Source organism: Vicia villosa, linkage group LG3 (assembly GCF_029867415.1).
Source record: "Vicia villosa cultivar HV-30 ecotype Madison, WI linkage group LG3, Vvil1.0, whole genome shotgun sequence".
In the NCBI taxonomy this organism is placed as follows: Eukaryota; Viridiplantae; Streptophyta; class Magnoliopsida; order Fabales; family Fabaceae; genus Vicia; species Vicia villosa.
In genome coordinates this window covers 169947149-169969159 of record NC_081182.1, presented here as the reverse complement: position 1 = coordinate 169969159, position 22011 = coordinate 169947149, and the positions used below count along the sequence as shown (strand labels likewise).

The 22011-nt window shown below is 33.9% G+C and overlaps 2 protein-coding genes and 1 non-coding gene across 3 annotated transcripts; all 3 read right to left on the bottom strand.

Moving 5' to 3' along the window:
- Positions 1-11141: 11141 nt before the first annotated feature.
- Positions 11142-11225, bottom strand: LOC131593870 (small nucleolar RNA U30). The gene has a single exon (XR_009281246.1). It is a non-coding gene; the product is annotated as a small nucleolar RNA U30 (small nucleolar RNA).
- A 980-nt stretch (positions 11226-12205) lies between these two features.
- Positions 12206-13639, bottom strand: LOC131659364 (uncharacterized). The gene is made up of 5 exons (XM_058928570.1): positions 13208-13639; positions 13020-13072; positions 12521-12637; positions 12364-12433; positions 12206-12243 (listed from the first exon to the last, which is right to left on the bottom strand). The coding sequence occupies exons 1-5, from the start codon at positions 13590-13592 to the stop codon at positions 12206-12208; spliced, it is 663 nt and encodes a 220-aa protein (XP_058784553.1). The 5' UTR covers positions 13593-13639.
- On the bottom strand, positions 13630-21887 carry LOC131659363 (uncharacterized). The gene is made up of 6 exons (XM_058928569.1): positions 20987-21887; positions 20021-20833; positions 14740-14956; positions 14494-14642; positions 13771-13877; positions 13630-13644 (listed from the first exon to the last, which is right to left on the bottom strand). Exons 1-6 carry the CDS (start codon positions 21885-21887, stop codon positions 13630-13632), a joined length of 2202 nt encoding a protein of 733 aa, XP_058784552.1.
- Positions 21888-22011: the final 124 nt, after the last annotated feature.

The following is a 22011-nucleotide window of genomic DNA, read 5'->3' as shown; positions in this document are numbered from 1 at the left end:
CTCGGTGTATTTCTTAACCGTTATTTAGAGAAACGATTGTGGCGTAGGCCTCGATGTGCATTCTCTAAATATTCATAAAAAAAAACTTCTTTTTGTATCTCTTTGACTTAGCGGAAAAGAAATGATTGAGGTGTGAGGCCTCGATGTATTTCTTAACCGCTATTTAGAGAAACGATTGTGGCGTAGGCCTCGATGTGCGTTCTCTAAATATGCAAAACAAAAATCTTTTTGGTATGATCTAAGTCACAAACAAAATTCCCTTAAAAAACACCAACCAAAAAACACTTAAAACACCTAATAAATGATCAGATTTAAAACAAAGTAAGGAAGTGGTGCGAAGCCTTGTAGTGGGTTTTCGTCATCATGGAATTACCCTAAAAGACACAAACCAATCTCTCTTTTTCTTCTTTCTAAGGGCAATGTTATTTCCGCTCGAACGCATCGTAGGATGTCCCCTTATGCAAGAGCGCAAACGTTAACTCCGCCCAATTAAAAAACACAAAAGCAAACAGAAAAACGTGAGCCGAGCTACGTTAACTCTGATTCCTGAAAAGGATACGTAGGCAGCGGGGTAGGGCCCGTGCGAGTACAATTCTTTCTTTTCCCTACATTCTGCATGCATTCGAATTTAGGATTTAGACATAGATACACCCTTTAGATAGAAACAAACATAGGTGGATACCATCGAGTACGATGGGCACGAGAGGTGCTAATACCTTCCCCTTGCGTAACCGACTCCCGTACCTAGATTCTCTGGTCGCAAGACCCTATTCCTTGCTTTGTTAGGTTTCCTGGTATTCCTTTCCCTTATGGGATAAATATATTGGTGGCGACTCTGTTCATTTTTCACGAGCGTGCGACAATAATTACTTGAGAAGCGTAGATGGCGCGTGCCTCCGCGGCATTTGGGTCTGGAATGTGTTCTTGATTCCCTATCTGTGTAGGATTTTTTAGCTTTTGAATAGGTTGAAAAGCGTTTGAATAAGAGGCCATGGATGAGTTTGATTCAAGAACTAGGTTAAGAAAAACAAAAGAGGAATCCTTTTTTGTGATAAACGTAAGAGAAGTGAAAGTGGGAAGTGTGTGAAGGCAAAAGTTCAAGTATTTAAAGGTTTAACGGAAACCCTTTCAAATCTTTTGGGTAAAGGTCAAAAGACACGCGGCAAGCGTTGATTTAATCCAACGGCGGTTGAACAGTTATTAGCCTTACTCCTAGTATATAGGAGCAATGATCACAAGTTATGACAAAACGTGGGAATGCACGTTCTGAAGAGACGTTTTTTGAAAATGACAAGACGTTTTGAAAATTGAGTCATAAATGATTATGACGTCAGTTAGTTATCTTGGGACTCTAAGAAGTGAGTAAGACGAAATCTCATCATGGCAAGAAACACCTATTTCTCTTGTCTTCGAAACAGGCATTTACTGGAGGCAATTTGTTGGCTGGAGATTTCGTTTGAAGAAAATGTACTTTGAAGGATTAGAGATTTGAAGAAAAATGGTTACTGATGACCATTTCGAAGAACAAATGGCTACTGATGGCCATGTTCGAGAATGTTGTTTAAGTTAAAATGAAGATAATGAGTATTGGAGTTGGTTCGAGATAAAATTGTCTTTAAAGGACTTAAGCATTTTTGCGAAATGCGAAGGGTACTGAAGCTTGGCGTTTTTTCGTAGCATTCTCGGTTTTGATCATGTTGCCACGTATCAAAAGAGAATTCAAGCGGGATGATTTGAATTTCGAAACAATCTGTGTAACCGAACAAGGACTGATGGCGCCCCAGGGATGCGAAGCGTATGCATGTGAGCAACGTGGCATCTTATTAACGTAGGACCGTTAGGGCCGAAATTAGTATAAATAAGAGTCTTAATGTTAGGATTCTGTGTGTTCATTTTTGTACAAATCACTCACAAATCACTCAAGTATCAAGCGTTAAGAGAACGAGTTCGCTGAGAAATGTACGTATGACACCACCATCTTTAATATGTTTGTATTCATTTTAATACAAGTATCTTTTCCAGTATTTTCCCTTTCTTTCGTTACATTCCAGTCATTTACATTCTTGCAATTTTATCCTTTGTTTTAATTCACTTCGAAACATTTACTTTCCTGCAATTTACATTCTTGTACTTTAATGTTTCTGCAAGTCTATCTTTGTTATATTCTTCGTCAGAGTTATATTTACGTGTATAACAAGGCGGTTGTCGATCTTTATACTTTGTCTATTTAATTCCTATATCGAAGACTAGATAATCAACAAACATGAACCAATTCATTACACATGACAAACTTTTTGACTATGTCCTAGGATCAATCTAGTCGATCCTGCGAGTAACCAAGGTATATTTTATAGTTTGGAAGACTAGTGGTTGTTTACCGGAAATCACCGTAAACAACACCCTGATACTTTCCCATAGCTATTGCGTCTATGGAATTTGGCCTGGGTGAAGTGCAAGATGATGTTAAACCCGGTGATGTCGAAGATGATGTTAAATCGATTATTGTCGAGGTGGTTGTTAAACTGATTGTTGTTGATGTAGATGTTTATGAATAATTATAAGTAAATAAGGGTTTGTTAAGCGTGAACATATGCTCCGATGAATCCACACGAAGGCCGCCAAACTCAGGTTCAACATTGTAATCGGGACGTCTGATAAAAAGGCAAACCTTTGTAACAATGAGACACGAAAGAAGTGACAAGTACCAATAACCTATTAGAAAATTGAAACAGAATGACACTGAATTGAGATAGTGTGAGTGTCCTTTTAAGGAGCGTGGATAACTTAAGGAGAATGGAATATGGTATACATAGTCACAAGTTAGGTGATCTTCACATTGTATGTCGTCTTATTCCCGGTGAGAAGGAACTTGTTTATGACATGACATTGAATATGGTGCTACCCAAAAAAACTTTCAATGTTGAAATGGAAAAGACCTCATAATCTCTCGAATATCAAGCAAATATACAATGTTCATATTGTCAATAACAACGCGATAAGAGGACTAAGAACTTAAGATATGCAACTTTTTATGCACAAATACATTGAATAATTGTAGATGTTAAAGCTGATGGTAGCTGCGAGTTATTTCTAGTTTGCCCGTAAAGGAGAGGAGAATCATACATTTTCCAGAAAACAAATTCTCCAAGAGTTGAAGGCGCATAGGGTATCACACACATTGTTATACAGGAAAAAAAGAACATTTTGATGCAATTCAAGATGTTCTTATTCCTTGTGTTAGCGGTCGACGCTAGTGAAAAATGGACATGCTTCCCTAAAATTGGTCATTTTATAGCAAGCGCTCATAATATGGTGTGTATTGATTTGACAAGATATGGTTTCTCTGAAATATTTTGTGTGATACAGAGTAGCCCACCTCAAGATCCATCTTGACACATCATGTGTATTAGGTGGCTTTCAAAATTACTATCTTTTGTTCGAGTTAATTTGAAATCGGGGTGTCCTATAACGCCCCGATTATTTAATTATTTAGTTAATTAAATATTCTTATTTTATTTTCGGAGTTCATCGATTGAGAATAATTTTGTGGTGAATAAGTAATTATGTCAGCAAATAAATTGGTATATCGGTGGGATATTATTAAAAGTAATATATTGGTCATTTTGAGCTATTGGACTTATTTGACCTAAATTGGGTTGTGAAGAATATTTAGGAAGGGGTGCAAATTATTAAGCCCAATTGGAATGTTAACTAGGGTTTTAGAGAATGAGAAGAGTAGTGTTATCATTTGGGAGAAAACAAAATTTGAAGAGAAGGAGGCAAGTCTTGGAGAAGAGGAACAAAGCTTGACGATTTCCATCCATGGTACCAAATCGGAAGTGTGAATTTGAGACCCATCAAGTTGCTTCAAGTTGAATAAGGTAAGGGTGGGGTTCTCTTCCTATAATAGGGCTTATGAACAATTGTATGTTGGGGATTATGGCATGGATTTTGTTATCTGTTTCCGTTGAAATTATTATTGTTGTGTTGAATTTGAAAATGAAATGATGTTGAATATTGTGCGTGTTTGGAAAATTGGAAGACAAAGAGGAAATAAGAAATGAAATAAGTAGCGACGGTTGGCAATGAATGAACCGCGACGTGCGGCAGAGCCAAGCCACGACGTCCGGCAGGCATGACAGACAGCCGACATTTAAGCCCATGACGGGCGGCAGCAGTTGGATGTGGGAAGGGGTTTCCGAGCGACATACCCCACTTTGCCATATGATTTTCGCTTCATTGCTTTTTAGTGTGTGTTGTTTCGTTTGTTGCCTTGTTGTTCCAATTATATTGCCCTGTTTATTATTTTCATACTATCATTTAATATATATACTTAGTAGTATCACATGAGGGAAATGAAGAACACCACTCAGGCCATACATTTTTGTTTCCTGCTACTTCATGGCATGCTAGCATTGGTTTAATTTCTATTAGTTTGTTTGCCTTACTGTTTCTAGTTCATGCTTGTTCTGTTATTTTATTTTCCTTGTTTTGTACGCGGTTCTGTTCTACATGTTTCCATATACTATTAATTAGGGAACTTATATAATGATAGGTTATAATGGAAATGGAACTACAATAAATTGAAAACAGTAGGTTAGAATTTATTAGATAACAGAGTGATTATTATGATAGCTGTAAGTAGTGAGTTTAACCGAACAAATCTAATAACCGGTAAAGAATAGAATTGTATCTGAATTAACCAGTTGAGCTGTGTTTTTAGTGATTTAGAAGTATAACCCGAAAATTCGTAAAGTCGTGAATATTAAGAATATAACCGAAAATTAGATAACCGGTAGTGACGTGGGATCTACCTGATTAATTAGAGAATATTTTATGAATAATTCTAGTTAGTTGATAGTGAACTAGTGAGTTAATTAAAAAACTAACCTAAAGAAAATTATAAGACTACTTTGACTTGACTTAATGTTTCTATTTGTCGTAATGATTTCGTTAATATGTGAAGTTGTATGTTGGCGATGATGTGTCGATACATGATTATTGTCGTGATGATTTTATTACTATGAAAAGATGAAAGATTAATTGTGACGATTGAATTACCTCTAGTAATTGTTCATTATCAGTGATATAGGCGTATGCCTCGTGACGATGTGTGATTGTGATAAGTATGTTGTATATGTCTTGTTTGTCGAGTCACATTTCATATGCATACTCTGTGACGGCCTGGATTGACAAACTAGTGACGAAGGCTTATGCCTTATTAATTGGCAATTGGTGATGAGGGTTGAAGCCCTGTTGGTACCACATGCATATGCACGAGTCGTGTCTCATGTTGTCTGGTGTGAATTATAGGTGATGTTTTGTGACTAGATGCGTGATTTATATGTGATGTTTTATGACTAGATGCGTGATTTACATGTGATGTTTTGTGACTAGATGTGTGACTTATATGCTGTGATGTTTTGGGACAGAAATTGTGATTTATACTTATGATGTATTGTGACTTGGCATGCAAAGTAAGTGAATGACATATATAATTAATGCGAATATGAAGTGTTGTGACTTACGGTGTGATGCAAAGTATGTGAGATTTGTGAATTAGTGAAAGCATGATGTATATGGCAATATTAATACTGGTGATGTGATAAATATATATGTCTGAATTCTAATACACAATTTATCATACACTCACTTATATGATTTGATATCTCACCCTTTTCTGTTGTTCGTCGTTGCCTTTATATTGATAACATGCAGGTATTCAAGTATGAAGATTTAGTTGTCGTTAATCGAGTCAGTTGTCGCTCTGATACGTAGCACTCGGGGGATGATTTATGATGTTTATGATGTTGTTGTTTTATTGTGATTATCCTAGTTTATTAAGATGATATGTTAAGTGAAGATTGCTTTATTAAAATGATGTTATTTATGTGAATAAGATGTTACTTGATTCAGAAATTGAGAGTTATGATTCCGTTGTATCTTTAATAAAAGGAGTTGTTCTGTTTTAATAGTATTATGTTCCTAAGTATTTGTGATTTGATTAGAGAAGTGCTATGTATCCGCTAAATGCGGTGAAGTGACTTGTTGTGAAGTGAATATGCGACGCCTCATTTGTTTGTTGAGAGATTTTGAAACTCTGATTCTTGTATAGTTGTCGGGTAGAAATGGGGTGTTACATGTCCTATACCAAAGACATCACCGGAGTGGACGACACATCCCACAAAAGAGAATGGAATTCGACTTGGTCACTTTCTAGAGAGGACATAAGAGTTCATTGAGCAAGATTCAAAGAGAATCAAATAAAAAAATTCAAAGGCAGTACCACCTATAAAAATAGATTTAGGTGGTGATACATATTTGCGATGCTTTTTAGTTTTTATCAAACTATGTTTTTAGGTGGTAACTCATTTTTTGTATGTATTGTTAACACCGATGTAATCTAGATATGGTTTGATACAATTGTAATGTATATTCAATATTTAATTCAATAACAATTGGGGGTAAGTTTTAGAAAATAATTATGTTTCAGACTATTAACAGTTGTATCCTTACATATATCAGGTTTTGTATGAACAATAGGTCGTTAGGGCGATTTCAATGATGCACTTTCGAATTAGGCCCATTTTAACTGCAAAAAGTACCCAATATGGGATATTTAAAAATGCATCTCCGTAGAAACTCTTATTTTTGAAAAAAATAAGGTGAATTTGGAAATGCATATCTGAAATATCCTCGGAGACAAGATAGGGTTTCTAAAGTCTATAATGATCTAAAAATCGTATAAATACGAGGTCTCTCACCTCACGTTGTTTGCAAAAACACACTATACCATAATTTGCATATATTAACATGTCGCATTTGTCTACTTCAACGGCGTGAAGCCCTCATTTTAGTTTAGGGTTACAGAGTACATCTCTCTTGTAGTTCTAAAATCCTCAGTAGAGACTCTCATATAATACTTAGACAATCAAAGAGTTGTGAAGCTCGAGTACCGTTCACCCTCAATTGACAACGAACAATGCCGGCCCAAAGCACGTACAACAAGTGTTGTTGCACATGGCCTCTGAATTTTGTAGGGCCTCATTTTTTAGAGAAAAAACCTTATAAGTTGTCTCTTTGAAAGTTGAAAAAACTTAACTTATAAGTTGTCTCTTTAAAAGTTGGAAATACTTAACTTATTGTTGATGGTTACACGTGGATAACAAATCAAAGTGGCAAATGGTTAGTTATTTGATTTATAAGCAACTTTTCCTTCAAAGATTACCAAATCTCTTATATGGGATTTTATACTGTATATTTATATTTTCCATCCAATATCTCTTATGTTAATTAAATTTAAATGTGGTGCTTCAAACTCCCCCTTCTCTTTCTATAATTTCAACACACTTTATCCACCTTCTCTCTTCCTTGTTATCAAAACAAGTGTGTGATCAAGCAATTATGTTTCATTTTATTTTTCCAAAAAACTTTGGGTCTTTTAATTTTTTTAATAACAAATTTTAATAATAGTATTTAACACTATAAACTTCAAATTAATAATATACGATAATATAATTGTTTTTTTAATAGGCAATGGAATTAACGAGGAGTAAAAGGGGTACTCCGCCCGAAATACAAACCGGAAACTTTTACCACTCAACAATTGAGCGGAAGAGTATTCCAAACGTAAAAACTACAAAAATATTTAAGCTTATAATAAGAACAAAGCCAAAACCAAGAATTAGATACCACTGCTAAAAAACATTCGGTAAAACTAAACGATTCCTGCTTGAAAATGATCGCGTTCCCGCCATATGACACCCTCTATTTTATATACCTTTAATTTGAAAGTATAATCTATTACTCATTTATCTCTCTCTTTTCATACTTAAAAAGAAATAAAAAAGAATAAAACAAAAATTAAGGTTATTTTAATATTTTTTAAGATTATAACAGAGCCTCTAAATTGTTTGGGACGATCTTGACAACGAATGAAAGATTAAGTTCAACAAGTTTGAGCTGAAGACAAATAAAGATTTAAGGATTATGTAGAGTATATTTCACCATTACGAAATAATGGTTCTGATTGAATTGGATGTGACAATTGTGAGGTCAACCAAAGATGTTCTAATGATGTTGCAACATCTTAATAAAATGTAATATTAGATTTATATTAATGATTATTTATGTAATACTATGTATTTTGATGTTAATTTATGTGTTTTTTTATTCAATTTCTACGTTATTTATTGGTTTGTGATTTGAGCTAACATAACGTATTTTTGAGATGCTTCTCTGTAATACTCACAAACTTTTGAAATATGAATATGAAGATGAAACTTCAAATTTTTTTGGATCAACATGAGATGACTCACTCACGAAAACGTTGAATGTGTTTAATATTGATGAGCTAGAGATACATTTTCGAAATCGAGAAACGTTTATGACTTCAACGTGCACTAGTACAAAAAGGTTAATTTACACCCGTTTTTTATTAAAGGGTTAATAGTCATTTACCCCCCTGCAATAGTAACGAGATTCAGTTTACCCCCCTTTTAAAAAAAATTTGTATTACCCCCTATAATATTAAAATTGTAAGTATTTTGCCCCTAAGAGGGAAAATTACCCCCCTGTAAAATATATTTTTTTGATTTTCCCCCCTGATTTTTACACATTTAGGGGGTACCCAGATATTACAGGGGGGTAATCCAATTTTTTTTTTTAAAAGGGGGAGTAAACCGAATCTCGCTACTATTGCAGGGGGATAAATGACTATTAACCCTTTATTAAATTTACACCCGTTTTTTTAAATAAAAAACGGGTGTATATTCACCGGGTGAGAAATGTCTAACAATTTTACTCCCGTTTAAAAACGGGTGTAAATACATGTTATATTACACCCCATTTTAATAAAAATCGGGTGTAAATACGTTCTTAATTACACCTTTTTTAATAAAAATCGGGTGTAAATACGTTATACTTTACACCCTATTTTAATAAAAATCGAGGGTAAATGCATTCTTAATTACACCCTATTTTAATAAAAAGTGGGTGTAAATACGTTCTTAGTTACACCCTAAATACGTTCTTAATTACACCCTATTTTAATGAAAATTAGGTGTAAATACGTTATTAATTACACTCTATTTTAATAAAAATTAGGTGTAAATACGTTATTAATTACACCCTATTTTAATAAAAATTGGATGTAAATACATTCTTAATTACACCCTATTTTAATTAAAATCGGGTGTAAATACGTTATTAATTACACCCTATTTTAATAAAAATCAAGTGTAAATATGTTTTTAGTTACACACTTTTTAAATATAATTTACACCCTTTATATTTAATTTCATTTACACCCTATTTCATATACTACATTACACCCTATTTTACACATCACATTTCTTCATATACAAAATCATATTCGAACATCCACCAAAAATTTCTCATTCATTTTCTTATTCTATGAAACCAATGCATATTCGATGAAAGCCTGTTTTGCAAGATACAATATACAATGAATGAATTTCTATATATTGTTGTGCCATATATATTGTTGTGCCATAGCCATGAACATCTATATGGAATACTAGTCTCTGGTTCCTTCAGAGTTCGGTATATTTTCACTTGTTTTTTGGTTCATTTGATGCTCCTCTACGCCACTGTTCTGGTACATAAAATATAATGACAGAAAATGGATGACAACTGATAAGTATCACAATATCAAAGTAAAGGCATAATTTGTTAAGCATAAACAATAGTACTAGCAAGGTCATACTCACTCAGTCAAGGAAGTGTAAGAAGACTCGAGATCAAAGTGAAGTCGTCGGGCCTGTTGTTCTGCCAACTCATTAGCTGCACCCATCTTTGATAACCTTGCAGTCCAATCCTTCATTTTTATTTTCCCCTCAAAACCAGACGACAAAATCGTCAATTTGTTAAGTGAACCATAAAGGTCTGAGAGCAAAGGATGCACGTGATCCACAACTACCATGTTCAATTTCAACGAATCCATTGCTTTAATGAAATTCTAAACACACTTGGCCATAATGGCAGCCAAGGTGGACGTTCCTGTTGCCGCAATAGCTCGGTGCTCCACCGTAGCAGGTACGCCAGATACCACAAGACGTATACACATCTTCACTTCATTACACTGTCTCAATGTAAAGGTAAACAAAATGTTAAAAGAGAAAGCATTGTATACACATCTTCACTTGTACAAATCTTAAGATAGAGAAACTGTTTACAACAAGCTGGAAGCTTACTTCAATGTCATCCATGAAAGAATGGAATTACAAAGTATGTCAGAGCCGTGTTCTTTTTATTTTACTAGCTCTGTTTTTCACTTTCTTCATCTAAAAGTATGAGATACTGTGTTAATATTTCTAAGTATTCCTAACTCATGAGCCATTACCAAAAAACAAGTTATTTCTTTTGTTTCTTGTTTGCTGGCCTGGAAGTAGTCCCAACCTGCAGTGCAAAACGTATAAGTGCCATCATCAATATCAATATAAGTGCCATCATCGATATCAATATATCTAACAACTTCTGTATTAGCATATAAGTGCCATCATCAATATCAATATATCTAACAATTCAAGGTAAGTGAAAAGGTTATCATATTATTACCCCAAGAATTCCGAAAACGGCTAAGTGAGCCATACATGAAACATAGTCTAGCAACTGTGGCAAACCTTTAAGAGGTTCCTGAAAGTATACAAAATCAACTATCCATATATATATGAATAATTAAAAAACATTAAGAAGGTGAGATCAATCACAATCACATGGCAAGTAGTGTTGAAGAGAGCTTACAAGTTTTGAGTCATGAAAACCAACTACGAAGGTGAGTCCTCACTGGTTCCGGCTTCTCACCATGTGGTGCCTCCCGTTTCTGTCATAATATATAGACTGATTAAAATCAAACACAACATAGCCTCACATAAAGTAAGCTTATGCTGGGAAGAGTAGTGAATTTGGTAAAATCATCATGTCAGCAGGAAGGATTATGCCACTCTCAGTAAATCCAAACATAGATTAATTACATACCCAATCATACAGACCTTGATTAAAATTAAAGATGATACACAATGATAACTGAAACAAGTCAAGTATAATGAGATATTTGTGATCAAATAAATACCTGTGAAGTATAAATGTTAACCCCTAAGTTTAAAATGAAGAAAATGGGTGCTCAGAAAGTAATAAATGGGATATGAAAGTTATCCTCATAATAAATCAGATTAACGAGATTATTTCAACTAATCATCACAGCAACCACAAGCTGTAAACTCAAACATGCATTAATTAGATACCCAATCATACAGACAATGGACAGAAAACTCCTATTTTCACATAATATCACATAGCATCTGCAGTTGCAGAATGCTTGTTAAAAATGCAGTTTATTAACATATCAAAATGTTGTCACATTGGGTTTGTTAAGTGTGTTACTTGTAGTCTTGGTAATCCAACCTTTTTAGGGTATATGGAGAGGAATTATTTAAAGGATGCTACTGACCCTCATTTTAAAATGTCAGTTGCATCTCTGAAATTTATTTTAAGATTTTAGTCTGTTGAACGGAAATATTTCTATGGATGAGGTTTGTGCTTGAGTAGCTTTTTAGTATTGTGCATGTGATATCGGCTTCTATCATTAGCTCATCACAGTCCTGTATTTGGTGGATGTTAGAATGTAAATTACAATCTTGATACGTGCATAAGTTAAAATGATATAGTTTCATATATAAGAGAGATTCACTTGAGATAGAATAGTAAGCAATCAGACCAAAATCCAATAAGTATTTGATCTAACAAATAGGGCAATAGCTGAGATTGTTATCTCTGAAATGTTTTAGGGCTATGTGTTGGCCATGTTTATTAAAAGGACCAATGTTGACTTCAGGTATTTGACGTAGTAACGCAGTCGGTTCACTGTGATGGTTGGTCAAAATCCTCCTATTTTCAAATTTATTCCAACTCCAACCTCTAAGTTGAAATCAAGTATCAAAAAGAATTAACAAACGAAATGAAACAATACGTGAATAAATAGAAAACTCACCGCCTTGCGGAGCTTCTTGATGAGTGCCATAGGCTTGCTGCTCAAACCACGTTGAAACCTAAAATTAAAATGCAGAGATTGTTAATAGTAAAGAATCAAATTGAGAGGTGGACTACATGGAAAATATAACAAATATTGAATAGTAATTTCAAAACCTTCCTTCATAATAATTGTAGTTTCAGTTCTAGGGTGTTTCTATGATATTTGGTGAATCCATATAGGAAACTGACTTCCTGCAGCATCAAATTAAAAATGATAATATAAACAATTGATATAGTCACTCACTTTACTAGCATTCAACAGAAATTTGTAATAAGTTCTCCTGGCACACAAACAAGATCGAGAGTCGATACCTGAGTTGACAATGTCTTTGAGGAAGAACTTGCACTCATTCAGACCAATATACTCATTGTCTGCTATGATCTTGCCACAAAGACCAATATACGTGATTTATGTTTAAATTTATGAATCTGAAAGCAAGTTTGATGCATGTATACCATATCGCCCAACAAAAGCGATATGGTAAGGGTCTTCAGGAACAAAAGCGATATCTAGAAGCACAACACCAGAATCGATAGGTAGATAATCTCTTTCCCACAAAAAAAGAGTTTCTTCAGCTTTCACCAACTGAGAAGGTAGTAACACCGAAATAGTCGTAGTTTCTACAATGAACTGTCACCTCGTTTCGGAGAGTTCAGAATAATGTTTAAAATGAGTGAAAAAATAGAATGTGATATCATCTTATTCGTAGTGTCCTGTAACAGCCAAAGAGTATAGAAATATAACAACATTATTCACTATCTTATAAAGTAATGGCCGAAAAAGTCTTAAATAATATGAACTAGCAAGTAGCAAGAAAATCTATAATTAAGAGATATCATAAACACACTAATATGAACTAGATGAAGTTAAAGACCCTGCAAACATACCTCGCCAGCATTGACATTGATGAAATGCGACATAAAGTTTGTACCATCAGCGTGTCCATTCATCTCAGTTGCAGAAGTACCAACAATCTATGTAAATGAACTGAGTTGAGACTTGGAAAGAAAGCAACAATATCTATCACACAGTTTTACAGATACATTTTCAATCTCGATAAACAATCTGTAAATTTAAAGCTTAGTAAAAAAATGAAAGTCACATGATAAACAAGTAGTAATAGTTATTAACAAGAGCCTAAAGTTTAACAATTACCAAGATGATCCATCACAACTTTCTTTGCCCTCTTGTATTCCATCCCCTGTGGTTTCCCTCGCTTCACGGACGAGAAGTCATTAGTAGAAGGAGGAGCCAAAGATGAGATAGGCAATGGTGACAACGCCATGTTGACAGACCCATTTGGCTCGTATTTCCTTGGTCTACCCCTCTTCTTCTTAACTGATCCATCCAAACCTACACTCACCGGTGAGACAACGACAACAGAAGCATCAGCAGCGGCACCTGCCGTGACCACTGCTGATACTGCTTCAGGTTTATGAACCTGGTTTGGAGCTTCAGTCCCTGGTGCTACATGATAAGCTGATGGAGCTTCTGCACCTATAACTGTTATCCCAGGATTGATACCTTCTCTTCCTTCCATGATGCATATACCGAACTTTCACTCCCTAAAATCAATATTACAAAACCAACACCTACAATTCCAGAAACCATAAAACAATCAGAAAATAGGTAGACCAGAATTTTAATCCACAACCAACCAAGTAAAATGAACAACCCTTATAGCAGCTATTATGCTTATATAAAACAAGGATACATACATGGGGTTTACAAGATGTAATAAATGATAGATTGAAATCAGTTAATACAACATGGCCATCCTTCTGAAGTAAGAGATTTTTGGGCTTTAAGTCACGATAAACTATACCTAAAAAGATTTAATAGTATACAATATTCAGATTACATAGTAAAGAACAATGCAATTCATCAAAGCTTAGAGCAAATGATTATAATTATAGAGATACAAGTGGGTCACCTATTCCCACTTCATTTCTCTTCTGTTTTTTCTCTTCTCTTTTAAACTAAGCATCATCACATGACATTGCCACTTTTTGTGTATATATATGTCTTTCATTTATCAATAGTTTTAAACCTTAATGTCTTAAATAAAACAAATCAATAGAAGTCACAATGAGCAGAACTAGAACTGTACCTTGCAGCCGATCCTGGTCGATTAGTGAGGACTCTCTTAGAAGGTATGTGCAGTTTGCGAGTGAAAGCTACATACAAGAGTTATTAGCAGCTTCGGACACGAATAGAGGAAAAAATGGCAACAATGATGGATGGAAAGTGGTGACTCTTGACAATGGAGTTGAGATATCAAAATGCATGTCAGGTTCATTTCACACTTTTCGTAGCCGTTGGGTACTCAGATCTGTCTCTCCACAATAGTTCATCATAGTGGCTAACGCCATCGATGCTAAAAAGGTACTGAGTACAATTTTTCTCTGATGTAATGTAATCACACAACAAATATAAAGTACTTTCTGTTTTCTCTGAAATGCCATGCTTAGAGAAGTGAACCTTTTGCAGATACTTATCCTGCATAGTCAAAGAAATAATTAAGAGTTTCTCGAGTTTTTTCAATGTAGTAACATTGACGTGTTCAATTTCAAAAGTTAAAACTCCACACCTGAACACCATTTCAACCCAATAAAGCAATAGGAGTCAAATGACATATAACTCAAAGTAACATATATTACAAAAACACGCCCAAAAAAAACATGAACCTCTTCGCAAATTCCTCTACTGTTGCACAGTCATCAAAGCTTTCAACCATGTGCTGATAACACAACGAGCTTGCCGGACAATTCTCCTGAGGATCTAGAACCACGATCTTAATTGCTATCTTAGTGGCAGCTTGACAAAGCATGCTACCAAGTTGACCTCCACCCAAAACTCCAACAATCGTTTCAGATAGTCCATGAACAAACTGATTCTTCATTTCTACACACACAACATTAAGATTGTAAACATTGCATTAATTTGTGACAAGTATAAAAAAAAAATATCCGTGAGTACAAATGCAAAATTGAACCTTGGAGAAGCATAGGAAATAGGTCGTGGATGGAAGAAAATGAGAGCGAGCGAGGAAGAAGATGGAAGATGGAGAAGGTGCAAAGAGTTCTTTTCGTTATTAGGGTTTTGGTGAAGAGAAGGAATGGAAACAAGGTTGGCAGCGATTTTGGGAAGCTAGATTAAGCGCACTACCCGCGGAAACAAACAGAAAAGAGGGTTTAAATGAGCATTGAGTTGAAGCTAATTGAGTTGTGGAAGCGAAAGTTTCAAAATTGCTACAGATAAATTTACTTTTATATCTTCTGCTAGTTTTTCTTAAAGAGAAATGTTACGTGTACACTTAATGTTACACATACACCGTATAATAATACGGTTTGAGTTTGTTTTTTAAATTCTTAATAATTTATATTTTATTTGTTCTAAGGCAAACAATCATATGGCCATGCTCTATTTTTATACGGTGTACACCTAGGTGTTAAATTTTAGTGTATAGCAAGCCTCTTTTTTAAAATAATTTTTATAAGGTTTGGATTCTTTTTTAGAACAACTCAGAAATTTGTTAGAAAATTCTGATGCTTTGTTCTTCGATTCCGTTTTTAATGAAATTTGATAAAAAAAACTGAGTTTAGAATGAGAGTTTTGTTCAATACTATGAAATTAGAGTTTTGTTACTATACCATTAATATGTTTAAATTATTTTATTTATCTAATAAATTTAGACCCATTAATATTTACTCATTAATTTGTTAAAAATATTTAAATTATTTGTTAATATATTATATACATTACATATTTTTGAGTTATAAAATTAAATTAAATAATTTTTTTAATATATAAATTTACACCCATTTTTTAGTTTAATGGGAGTATTTGAGATTTGATTATAATAATAATTTTAATTTAAACTCGTTTTTAAAAAATAGGGTGTATATTGTCATAGAATACAACGAAAATATAACACTAATTCTCTATATTTTTACATTTTTGTTTCTATTGTTCTTTCATTAGAGTTTTTTTTTATAGAAACAATATATTATAAAATCAGTAAAATAAACTTAATAAGATAAAAAATGCAGTAAAATATACCTCTTGAAGAATCAAAATAAATGAGACAACCTCAAGAGTGAAGCAGAGTAAAGCTTAGAACGGAGCAACAATAAAGGGAACACAGAAAGTGAAATTGGGATCATTCTCAAAATAAAAGTATTAGAAGTATCTCTTGTGAATATAATACGGACAGCAAAACAAACACTCAATTATCAAATGATAAAATATTCCAATTAGTTGTAAATTGATTTTTGTACCTTTTTTATTTCTTTTTTTGAAATGATGATAAAAGTGTAGAATTTTGTCTATATTTTAATTAAACTTTTTTTTAAAATCATAGACTAGAATTGAAATAAATTTTATTTAAAGATTTTATGCACAATTAAATATACTCTATTTTTCTACAGTTTTTTATGCCGATTCTAAATAAATCTCAGCTAAAACATTCATGGATAATGTAAATTCATAGGTAAACCAGCAGAAAATCCGCACAAATCTAAATCCGCAGCAAATATATTTTGAAAAAAAAAATTAAACAAATTACTTTTATATATTTAGATTAAAAATAAAAGATAAAAACATTAACACTAAAAAAATCACAAGTACAAGTCAATTTAATCCCAATGAAAGCACACAGAAATCAAATATTTATGGTAAATATGAACATTGCAAGAGCTGAAAGTTCAAAAGCTAGACATCTTAATTTCTTCGCATCTTAATTCCATTATTCTAAATAGGTGACAACTCTAGCCAATAATGCATTAAAACAAGCATTTTCCTATTATAAAATAAAGACAGTAAGTTCCGCATCAAAATAAAAAATAAATAAGCCAATTATAATAATAAATAATTATTTATATACATTATACTAATATATAGCAGAACACAACAATTACATTAAATTCAAATCTCACTACAAGTTAATGGTTAAGTCTACATTAAACAATAACTAATTGGTATAACTAATTAAAAACAGTTATAATTTGCAAATTTAGATTGAAAAAGCAAATGAAAAAGTGGGTCCAACTTACATGTTGAAACTCATTAGACTATCTGATTTGTCCAACTTACATGTCTCAAACTATGATCCTCAACACACATTAACATTTTCTTGATTCATTGTGAAGCTTGGATTATGAGTAGGCGTAGCAACAAAAGACGCATGAGGTGTTTTGTCTGAAATTGAGGCATTAGTGTTTGTATTTGATTCTCCACATATTGCTTCAAGCTACCTACCTAAAGAATGTGTACTGTAGTGTTTACCATCTTGTCTACTAGCCTTACCTTCCTTTGTTTCCTTTGTTTCCTTTGTTTTTCTTGTAATACTTGTACAAATTTTCAAACTTCTTATTGCATTTCTTTCCACTTCTTTGGTACCCAAATTCCTCACCCATTATCCTAAAGACCTAAACAAGTACATCACAAACCTATATTATATATTAAGATTTAATTCATATACATCAGATCAATGAATCAATATAAATCTAAGAGTAAGACCATGTGATATTTTTATATGAATTTTCAAAATCATATGATAATTAATTGCTTCTTATTGTTGCTATTATTATAATTTATATACTAGTACTGAATTGGGAGGTAGGTGAAAGGGTAGGTTAGTTTATTAGCTTCAGAGACGGCATTAATTTTCCCGAGTTATTCAAGAGCATAGGTGAAAGGGTTGAAAGGTCGAAGTTTAATGACCCTACCAAACCTGATCAAATCAGAAACGGAGTTTCGAACAGCTTCAGTGTTCTGTCCGATTTCTTTTGGATAGGGAGAGTTGGATCTACTATGAGATCCCAATGTAAAGCCATCCTTGATGCTCACACTGATTACAGAGCAGCTCGTGTTATGAGTCAAATCCATAGAGGAGTATCATGCATATATTGTTAATCTTCACTCCACACAGTCTACCTAAATGAACCTCCAACCATCTATTATTTGATAAATCACACAAAAAGTGCTAAGCTGTAAATATTAAAAACATTTAGTAGCAAACAACATTGCTAACCTGTGAAATGTCTTGTGACCCACAATTGTTTCGCCATCAAAGACACACCCCCGCAAAGTGCCCACCAGACGCAAGCAAAACAATCCTCAAAGGCTCAAACGACTATAATCACGTGATTAAACTAAAACAATGAAAATATAATGATAAATTTAAATAAAAGACTAAATAAATCTTTTAAATATTTTTTGAATTAATTATATAAGAAAAAAAAAAAAATTGCATTAAAATCAAACATAATATTTTATGTGTAAATTTTTTTTCTTTTTCCTCCATTGTTAAAATAAATGATGTAGGAAAGAGAAAAAAAATTCACACGTAATCTCCACCAATTATTTTAAAATCTAATGGTTCAGATTCATTATCACATTCTCATATAAAGAAGACATTCTCATATAATATGCCCTATATATAAAGAAGGCGTTCTCACATTCTCACATTCTCATATAAAGAAGGCATTCTCACATTTTCAAAAGTCTCCTCAAAACATGCACCATTACGTTTAATCTTAAGATTTCAGAAATTTGAAGGGGCTAACTTCAGTCCTTATAAATAGTGATCTCTGTCGCTTTTAAAGTTCTTCTTCTCGCTTTTTTCATAAAAACTTGCTTCTCTTTTCTTTCTCTTAAAAACCCATTTCATTTTCTGAATTTTTTACTGTCCTGCCATGTTTTTAGAAACTTATACCCATTATACCATACTTTTCAAACTTTTTCCCAATATGCCATGTTTTCAAAAAAAAAAAAACTGTTTTATAGATCATCCGCCCTTTGAATGGGCGGAGCCTCTCTTTTTTTATGAACATCCGCCCTTTGAATGGGAGGAGCAGTGTTTTCGTTATTTATTTTTTTTTTTTGAAAATTTTAATTAAATTAAAAACAAATTTAAATAATATAATAAATATTATAATTAATAATAAACCATTAATATATATTAAAAAGATTATAATAAAATATAATATTAATTTCACAACATGTTTATAAAAATTTTGATTATTTTATTATATATTAATCATATTATTATTAATTATAAATTTTAAATACTGGTATATCACTGCAATTATCAGTACCGCTACTGCAATGGGCGGAGTTTTTAAATATTTTATTATTTAATTTCAGATCCGCCACTGTAATGGGCGGAGCTTTTAAATATTTTATTTTTTAATTTCAGATCCGCCACTGCAATGGGCGGAGCTTTTGATTATTTTATTATTTAATTTCAGATCCGCCACTACAATGGGCGGAGCTTTTGATTATTTTATTATTTTATATTTCAACCTTGTCCTTATAAATAGCAGTGTCTTCATGAGCTGGTACTCACAACACTCACCACTGCAACAATGTTACCAACGTTTCCCATGATAAAAAGAGATGCACATGTTATATTTTCGGCAGTAAAGCCTCCGATGAAGATCACACTTTGGAACACACAGACCTTTGAGCATCTTTAGAGGCACTTGCTCCGCTGGTTAGATGAGCACATCTTTGAGGGTGAAAAGATTAGGAAAATTGAAAGGTCAGTCAAAGTGTCTGGCCCAAATGGAGTAACTCGTTCTTGGAGACCCGTGGTAAATGATGCTTGTGTCCTCATGATGATGTTAGGACCAGATGATATTGTGTTGACGGTGGTAATCTCCTAGATATGTTGATGTGTTTGGTAATTATGTTGGTTTAGATCAACTAATGTTGTTGAATTTGAATGTTGATGTTGAGTGTTTTTATCTATTTTAATATATTTTATATGTGTTGTCGTAATTGTAATGTTATTTATGTTAAATGCGAAAGATCTGTGTTGTCGTAATTGTAATGTTATTTATGTTAAATGCGAAAGATCTGTGTTGTCGTAATTGTAATGTTATTTATGTTAAATGCGAAAGACGACACTGTATTAATAATGGTGCATAAAATTTAACAACAAAATAAAACACTATGAATTACTGGTTCCAACATTTGGACAATTCGTTCGGTTGTGACCAGGAAGACGACACAACGCACATTTTCTCTCTAACTTATCATACTTGTCCATTTCCGTTCTAATACGTGAGCTCACCGGACGGCCTTTCTTGTTCCTTCGCATCAATGGGTTGTGACAAATTTGATCTCCTTCAAAGGAGGGCCAATACTCATCTAATGGTAGTACTGGAAAACTTGTGCTGTAAACACCGAATAAGTTTGAGACTCTGTAATCGTCGGACAGTAGAGCATAGGCGTCTTGGCGCACCATAGAACATGCAGCAATAACGTGTGAACAAGGAACACGGTAAGCTTGATACTTTCCACAGTCACACCAAAGATCTCTTAGGTTTACCTTGTAATCTCCCATAGGCTTTCCTTCACCATGGTCCATTGTCTCCTTCACACTGAAAGTGTTATGGTTATAGTCAAATATTCTTACATGATGCGTGCTGGATTTTGCCGTTTCTTCTTTCCTCACCTTCATGCAACTTTCTGTAAATGTTTGTCCAGAACTCAATACTGCACTCCACTTAGCACCCCTTTCAGCAAAAAGTGTTCCCATCCTATAGTATGTTGCACGCACCAATGCCATAATAGGTAGATTACGTGTCCCTTTGAATACCGAGTTCATCGATTCCACCAGGTTTGTTGTCATGTGACCCCAACGCCGACCTCCATCAAATGCCCTCGTCCACTTTTCCAATGGAATATTGTCTAGCCATCTTAAAGCATCACCATTAGCCATACCAATTTCATTTCGGTAGTAGTGGAATGTTGGTTGGTTCAAAGCGTACCCTGATAATTACAAAAAAATGGGTTACTAACATATACATATAATTTACCAAATATAATAATAGGAAATTTATACTTACCCATATTGATAACTTTTTTTTCGGAGGGTACGGTCTTTGATCTCCCTCATGAAATTTTGTGCGATATGTCTGATACAATAGACATGTACAGATGGAGGCTCATGCCAACCATTCTCTGGATTATTGTAAGCACTTTCAATTGATGCATGCCTGTCTGAAATCAAACACAAGCCAGGATGAGGGGCTACATGCATTCTCAAGTTCTTTAGAAAGAAACCCCAACCATCTGCGGTCTCCCCCTCCACAAGAGTAAAAGCAACTGGAAAGATATTACTATTTCCATCTTGAGCTACCGCCATTAGTAGGGTACCTTTGTACTTACCATATAACCAGGTACCATCAACCTGAAGTATAGGTTTGCAATATGCAAACCCTTTAATGCTTGGTTGGAATGCCCAGAAAAGTCGATGGAAAATTTGTTTTCCATTGACAACAGTTCCGTCATCTGTATATACGGGAAGTGTTTGCATTTCTACCACTGTACCAGGAACAAATTTCTTGAGAGCTAACAAGTAGTGTGGCAGCTCATTGTATGAATTCTCCCAGTTACCGTATACCTGTTCGATAGCCTTATTCCTTGCAATCCATGTTTTCTTGTACGACGGAGTAAATTTGAATTCAGACACAATCTCACTAATACATACGCTCACCTTAGTTGAAGGGTCCTTATCAACAAGGGGCATTAAATGTTGACACATTATCTGAGAGCTAAGTTGCCTATGATCCTGATTGAACATAGATGTTGAACAACTATGTAGTGAGTTCATAATGCCTATCTCCCATAGGTCGCTCCTCTTTCGAAAGGACGCCAAAAGTCGAAACTTGCATGTAGCGTTTCTACAACATATTTCATATCTTTTTTTGTCAGAAAAATTCACCTTGAAATCAATACATTGTTTCATATGATATTTAGAGATGGCACGAACACATTCGGCTTTTGTTTTAAACTGGTTACCCACAGCTATGTCACCCTCCATCGGAAGACGGGGATCCCGTGGCCATGCAAACGAAGGTTGGTCTTCAGTTAGTTGCAATGTTGTAAGGTGGGGCAGTGGACAATACACATTTTCAACTGGAATTTATTGCTCCTCTTCATTGATT